At 31.2% G+C, this 8,208-nt stretch overlaps 1 protein-coding gene across 1 annotated transcript; it reads left to right on the forward strand.

The window, feature by feature from the left end:
* Positions 1 to 1,747: 1,747 nt before the first annotated feature.
* On the forward strand, positions 1,748 to 2,769 carry LOC108816837 (probable methyltransferase At1g27930). The gene has a single exon (XM_018589398.2). The coding sequence runs from the start codon at positions 1,852 to 1,854 to the stop codon at positions 2,725 to 2,727; it is 876 nt and encodes a 291-aa protein (XP_018444900.1). The 5' UTR covers positions 1,748 to 1,851; the 3' UTR covers positions 2,728 to 2,769.
* Positions 2,770 to 8,208: the final 5,439 nt, after the last annotated feature.

Raw genomic sequence — 8,208 nt, forward strand, 5'->3', positions numbered from 1 at the left:
CTTTTATAACTTAACTAACTTGTTGATTTTCTTTTATTGAAAAAAATATGATGTGGAAAATTACATTAAAATTCATACTAGATAGTGTTTCAAAAAAAAAAAAAATCATACTAGATTTATGTTTAATAAAACATTTGGCCAAATTTTTTTAATAAAATATACCAAATTTTATATGTAAATTAAATTAATAAGCCAAATCATAAATTATAATTTTTTTTTCTTTTTATGTGATGTCAATTTTACCTTCTAGATTACCAATTAAATTCCATTCAAATCTAATTAAATAAATGAAACTGACCTTTATGTTGTGAAGAAATACCTTTGTATACTATAACTTTCAGATTTAAATTTTCTTTCAATTTTTTTTTATTTTCAGTAAAACATTTGGGACAGGCGGCAGCTAACAAATTAGACCAAAAATCTGTATGAAAATTAAAAAAGGCCATAATCTAGGAAATTGAAATATCAGTTTGTTATCTTATGAAAAGTATTTTTAGTCCTCTAGGCTACCAATTAAATTCCATTCTGATCACTTTATTTAAATAGATGGAACAACATTTATGTTGTGAAATTTGCATTTATATTCTATAAACTTCATATCGAGGTTTTATTTAAAAGTTTTATGTATTTTTAATAAAATATTTGGGAAAATAAATAAGACAGAATATTTCATAATTTTAAAGTAATTTTATATATAATTTTATAAAACAATACCAACATATTGAAACACAAAAAGAAATTATAGAAAAAATAATATTTTAAAAGAATATAAACAATATAATATTTTATTTATACTTACATAAATCTTATAGGTTTTATATAAAACTATTAATTTATAATTTTAATGGAGCTATGTAGTTATCTAAAAATTCAAATTTCTTCTATCTTATTATTTTTATTAATATATTATTTTATCATATTATTAATTTATCGAATGATAGTTGATACTTGATAGAGTTTCTATTGTACTTTGTTTTCTGTCATAGGCATGAATTGTCACCATGTCAAGTTTGTCTATTGGACTATTAACCTATTTAAATGATTAACTTTGTTAAATAATCAGTTTTATTTATTTTCCCAAATATCAATTTCTTACATTTATAACTATCAACTTTTACATCTATTTAAGTTCAAAGAAAAAAAACTTTTACATCTATAGCAAAATTAAATAGAATAGTTTTAATAATGTATGACCCTGAAAAAAAAATAGTTTCAACAAATGTGTATAGTTTTTTACTCCATAATATCATATCAAACCACATACGAAAATGTTTTAAAAGGCTCAAATAACATTTTTTACTAGACACACATTGATATAGTTAATTGTCTATTCCATTTTAAAAAAGAAATATTACAAAATAAAATTCCGTACATGAGCTGCAGTTCATCGGCATCCAAATTTCTTCAGTAGAGTGTTGTTTTCATTGTAATTTTTTGAAAATGATATTTTTGCCATAAACACTAGGTTACCAAATTATATGATTTGTTATTTAATAATGTCAAGAAGTGTAAATGTTTACTTTTTTTTTTGATTAAAGAAGTGTAAATGTTTACTTAAAAGTATCCTTCTCTAGTTTTTTTCGACTGACAACTAATTAAAGAAATAATCAAGATATCTGACCAGTTAAGATTTTTAAAAAGATGAGTAAATTAGATAATAAAAGCAACGATGATTCAACAATCAAACGTGCAATGCCGAGACCAACGTGCTTCATATTCGTGGATCTCTCTCTCCCCTTACCATTGTTTCTCCACCTTCTCATCCGATCCCATCCACCTTGTATAACTCGATCAAGTCATCACGCTCTCTCGCCAAACGCAAGAAAATAAAAACTAAAAACAAAATCAAACATGTTTCCAGAGAAGTGGAAAGGTGCAAGGCACACGCTTCTAGAGCGACCATGGTTCACCATAGTTGCTCTAGCTAGTCTTTTAGGTGGCGCACTGCTCATCACAAGTATCATCCGAGCTGCGGACAACACTCTATCTTTATGTTCCACCGCAAAAACCACAGCGCAATCCATAGCCGAATACTCAACCACACCAATCCAGCTTCAGTCCATCGTCCACTACGCGACCTCACAGACCGTTCCTCAACAATCCTTCGACGAGATCTCAATCACTTTAAACGTCCTTAAAGACAGTATACCTTGCAATTTTCTTGTCTTCGGCCTCGGCCACGACTCCCTCATGTGGGCCTCCCTCAATCCAGGTGGCACCACTGTGTTCCTCGAGGAGGATCCTGAGTGGATCCAGGCCGTCCTGAAGGATGCACCGTCCCTAAGGGCCCACCATGTTCAGTATCGGACCCAAATTTCTCAAGCCGACAATCTTCTCTCGACATACCGGTCCGAACCCAAATGTTTACCAGCCAATGCTTTCCCGATCCGCTACAACGAAAAGTGTCCATTGGCGTTAACTTCACTTCCTGACGAGTTCTATGATACCGACTGGGATCTGATCATGGTGGACGCACCAAAAGGGTACTTCCCAGCCGCACCAGGGAGGATGGCAGCGATATTTTCCTCGGCTGTCATGGCACGCAACCGGAAGGGTGCGGGCACCACGCACGTTTTCCTTCATGACGTTGACCGCATAGTTGAGAAGACGTACGCCAACGAGTTCCTATGCGAGAACTACAAAGTCAATTCAGCTGGTAGGCTCTGGCACTTTGAGATACCAAACACTGCTAACATGAGCGACCAGCCAGGGGACCGTTTTTGCTAGGTTGCACCGATCTTTGATTCTTCGTTACTTTTAAAATTAAACACCGCACAGTTCTTCTGAGTTTATAACGTTTTATTTTAAATATAATAATTATCCCGAGGCTTCTCATAAAAACAAATCATATGTATTATATTGATGTTACTATTTGTTTCGTATGGCTTTGTGGTTTCAATATATTTTTGACATTAGCATACTTTGTGGTGATATCTGAAGAGTGCATCTATGCAGCTTTCGATATGACTAGAAAAAATACAATATACTGATTGATATGGTTATCGAGTTATAATTTTGACATTTTCTATGAGCTATGAGTTGAGAATGAAGTGGTAAGCTATCATGATGAAGAGTTTACTAATCGTATTAGATGTTTTGTTGTCAACATCTTCGTCAGATCCATCTCATACGTCGATTTATGCTATGTAATTGTAATTATGATCACGCATCCGATAAGACTATTTATCAATTATCATAGGTGTACTGAAAGGCTTGGTGGAAAATACTATAGAGTGAAAAAATCTTGTTATATTCTCACAAGATGATTAACCTAGTTCATTTGTTGAATCACACTATTTTGTTCCACTTTCGTTTTGGATATCGCAGTTTCCCCCACAGTAGATAAGCAGCCATAAGTTAGTCAAAAGTTCCTAAGATAGTTGTTAACAAGATTAACTCACACCTCATGCATTTTAAAATAAAGCCATGTTGAATAAACACAAAAGTTACTTGTAAGCAGAAGTAAAAAAAGTAACTCTTTGATTCTTGTTTTAGGCAATGTGTTCTATTGGGTTTAATTTCGATTCTTCTTGTTGACAGAAAAAAAAATTCGATTCTTCTTAGCTTTACGCATATAAATCTAGTGGGCCAAGTCTGATAAGCCCAACACGCACTCTTCAACTAAACACGGACAATGTATGTGTTTTGTCCAACGATTGGATTTCAACGATTGAGTGATGAAGCTTCCCACAATCGGGAACTATACCAATTAACCTCATTTACAGTGGGATTATTCTATGGTTGTTGGAATCCAACTGAGTTGAGATTGTTTTGTGGTTACCTGTTTTGGAGCTTTTGTATTGTTTTCTTGTTGTATCTTGTATTGGAGATAGATCTTTGTAACTGGAATCTTCGGATCTGTTCTCATGTTGAACATTAAAAAACATGTTGTAATTACAACTATTAATATAGTAAAATTTTGAGCAAACTATGGTTTCATAAAAAATGTTTGTCTAATTTAGTTTATACTTATACTATATATAATGCTATTGTTAAAGTGTTTTACTCACAGATTTGTGTGTGAGAAAAACAATTTGTTTCCACCGCGTCTTCATAAACATGTGTTCTCAATAAAGTGATACGGTTGTAGTTTGTTTGTGTGATATTCCTCAACAACAGTTTGGAAGGGATTACCACCTCATTAAAACATGTGATATTGTCAACGATTTTGCATAACTATATAAAACTAAATTTTGTATTTTTAGTCAATCTGTATAGTCTGTACCTTGGTAATTTTTAAGTTTTGATTTCAGTGAAATTATGTATTGAATTCGTCCGTGGGGGCTCTGGAGCAAATCGTTTGATGGATTAAATGGATTAGTAGCGTTAATTATGTTATGATTTTATAAGGTAGCGTTACTGTTATTGTCCATCTCCATGACTATGTATTATTTTATCCCACAGCCTAAACTTATGTGTTTATGATATGTTTAACTATTTTATCCAACTCGTCTTCTCTACTATTTATGCAATATTGCATCACTTTAATTCATAGTTATCCAAAAGGACAATCAATATGAGTTTTTTGAGTTCTCAGCTTGAAATTTGATTGTAGATCATCGGTAGATTAAGTCCCTGTTAGTTTTTCAGGTAAGCAGAGGGGCTCGCCGTGGGGGACGATTAGAGTCTCATTTTTGGCAGGAGACGCATCTTATTTCAGAGTTTTGCAAACAATATGTACATTGAGCTTGTCATTTAATATTTTTATATATAATTTGTATTATTGCATTCGTTAGCAAATCCAAAATTAAATTGATTAACATCCAAACATTAACATTATAAGACATATGGTTAGTAAGAGCCCGAACAAATATTACAAATCAATACATTTTTAATTAGTATATCAAGGTTTAGCATGCAACTCATTACCGACTTTTCTCAAAAAAAGAAAAAACTCATTACCGACTACTCGGCATGCCAATAGCGTTTTTTTCACAAGGAGACAAATGGAACAATTAAAATGTGAATACACCAGTCTTTTTATCAAAAGAACAATATAGTCAATAGTTAGTAGAAAATGAAATCACCAGTCTTGTAATAACTACTAAGCGTTCAATTATCTAGATCAAAATTAGATACCGACCATCTTTCTTTCTTTTTCTTCTCAAAAGTTGAACTATTAAAATGTGACAAAAGTTGGATTATATTTTTTTTGTTTCAAAATACTTGAAGTGTTAGTGACAACTATTAAAAACTTATTTTTATCTAAAAAGCATGAACAAAATATAAATTAAAAGCTATTAAACAAATTATAATACAATTGCAAAATATTATTGATTACACAGTTTTTGATAAACTGAAAGTTATTGAAAAATGAAAACATCATCTATCTTAAAACATCAAAAACTTCTTTAAAATCATCTCTTTTGAAAATGAGGGAGTATATCTTTATTGAAATTTAGGGAATCAAACAATGGCTTGTGACTTAGCTGCTCTACCGCTTCTCGCTTTCAAACTCAAATCATAAGGCCAGAGATTAAAGGCGGCTGCTGCATATGTCACTTGCATATGTAATTAGCTCTTTTGTGATTGCAAATAGATATTATATAATATTTTGGGTCAACGAGAAAAATATTAGTGAGTAGATTCAAGTTAGATGAAAGGGCACTCTCAAGCTCTCCCCAGACAATTTATCCGCCTTTGTATCATATCCCAAACTGGTTAACCCCTTGCCAATCTCATGAAGTCATGCATGGCTTGTGTTAAATTTTTCTTGGTTTCTAACTTAAAATCAATTGATAATTAGTGGATTGATCCAAATCACTTATATATTATTCAAGTCTTTTTTATATTTCTGATGTGAGATCTTCTCTCCAATACTCTCTCGAGAGAGATAATGGTGTGTATAACTATTAATTTCGAAAAATTCATTATACCTCTCCAAAATAATATTTTATTTTTCTAGCAGTTTCGGTGGAACTGAGACTTCTATTAGCCATCAGCTAATGGGATGATTGGGTCAATGTCTAGACCGGATTAATATGTCATGGTAGTGGATCGGTTTTGATATCATGATAAGTTTCATGGTATCATATCCTACATTGGAAATTCTAAGAGACATTAACTAATATATAAAAGATTATGGTCAATCCACTAATTACCAATTTGTTTTAAGTTGGAACCTCATAATAAATATGAATTTAACATGTATCAGAACTCAGATCTTAAATAACCTAAACCCCTAACTACTATAATCTTTCTGACAGGGTTTAAAGGTCGTACTTAACCCTATCCGACCGGATATAAAAGTTGTAATTAACTCGCTCGACCGAATATAATTATCCTAAACTTCCGAGATTTCTGGCTTATAAGAACCATCAAGAAGAAGGTTATTAGGGATATCATATCTCATATCAAAAATTCTAAAAACATTAACTAATATATAAATAGTTAAGACAAATCCACTAATTACCAATTAGTTTTAGATTGAAACTCATAACAAACTTGAATCTAACGGTTTTAGTTAAAAACACAACTAAAAAAGCATGCTGAATTAGCATTACTCTTCAGTAAAATTACCAACACCGATAGAAAAATGCTCATATGCTTTAGCTAAACCAGGAAGAAGAAGAAAAAAAAATCTGAGAAACTAAATTAGAATACTTTACTCAAATCTTCCCATGATATATATACAAAAAGAAGAATCTGCAAAATATACTATATGAAGAATAAAACAATAAAAAAACTCACATACTTCTAATGCCAAGACAGATAAGTTAACATTGGATACTTGACCATATTTGCATGATATTATTACATACATATCTTTGATTTGAGTTTCTAAACCGTGTATAATATATATCATGTTGAGAAAGAAAAGCAATCAAAATAGCAATAACTAAAATACTCCCAAGAAGCATATGCTTAAGGGGGGTGTATTCAACTGAAAGTTTCAGTTGATTTGTATTAAAATGACAAATCTACTGTTATTCAAACATGAATTTTAAAAACTCATTTAAAATCCACTGTTATTGAACTTGACATTTCGTAAAGTAATCTGAAATACACTGTTATTGAAAATATTTTAAGTTGTGGGATTTTAAAGTTTTGAAGTGATTTTAGGGTGTTTGGTGGAGTTTCTTAGTTAAAAAAAAATAAAAATCAAATCTCATTGTTTTAGGTGATATTCTAGAGTAGTTTAACAAAAATCACCTAAATATGTGCAACTTATTAAAATCATCTAAAACTCCATTAAAAATCAAATCACATCAAATGCTAAATTGAATACATCCCCTAAGTGTTTTTGAATCGTTATATTAAAAAGGACAGCAACAATCTCATTGTTTTGTTTATGTTTTTTTTCTATCAAAGAATCATACAAATCCTTGATTACGTAGGATATACTTTTTATTCAAAGAATTTTACAATGGAGAAGGTCGAGAGAACGAGTTCTTGAGTGGTGAAAGAGTTCGAAGAACTCTAATAATTGTATTTTTTTCTCAAACGAAAATGACCAGACAATATAAAAGTGAAGCTGGATAAGTATCTTTAAACGTGCAAGCTACCATCTCGAGTGTCTGCTCTAACAAAATAGCCAAGTATCAATCGAGATTGTCTCGTGAAATATCAGTCTGAGTGATGATGTCCCGTTAAAGTATATAAAGTATATTTTCAAAATATTTACTAACCACGGGACTACTAGTCTAAGAATACTAATATGTGCTTTAGAAGATCATTTCGTTGATCTGCTGTTTCTTTATCAAATTTTAATAATTATCTTGCTATTTTTTTTTCAATTCTAAATTTTAGTTAGTCGATTATATGCTTATTATTATAGCTACGTTATTCAGACAGACATTAAATAAATAATTATATATATATATATATATATATATATATATATTAAAAAGAAAGTGAAAAAACTGCGAAGGTAAAAAATAAAGAAAATGATAGAGGGAGGGAGAGTGACAGATTGACTCCTGAAAAATAAGAGAGATAACATCCTCTCAAACCCCAAGTGGGTCGTAGCCTTTTACCCTGTAGTTCCTTAATTTTGGAACATCGAGCCCCGTGTTTTCTGCGAAACAGTTCATTTTAGAAGAATTTGTCAACCTTTTCCTGGGTTTTGCAGTGTACTTTGCCTTCTTTTTCGAAAGCTTCACCTGTTCTTTCATCTAGTTCTTCATTTATTGAAAACAGTTGGAGAAAAAAGGGTTGAATTTATTACGAGAAAAGAAGATTTAAAGACTCAAAATCATGTCGCTAGCA

Source organism: Raphanus sativus, chromosome 7 (assembly GCF_000801105.2).
Source record: "Raphanus sativus cultivar WK10039 chromosome 7, ASM80110v3, whole genome shotgun sequence".
Lineage (NCBI taxonomy): Eukaryota > Viridiplantae > Streptophyta > Magnoliopsida > Brassicales > Brassicaceae > Raphanus > Raphanus sativus.

Bases quoted from the DNA above. Each gene is read 5' to 3' on its own strand.
- LOC108816837 (XM_018589398.2), top strand. From the start codon at position 1,852: ATGTTTCCAGAGAAGTGGAAAGGTGCAAGGCACACGCTTCTAGAGCGA.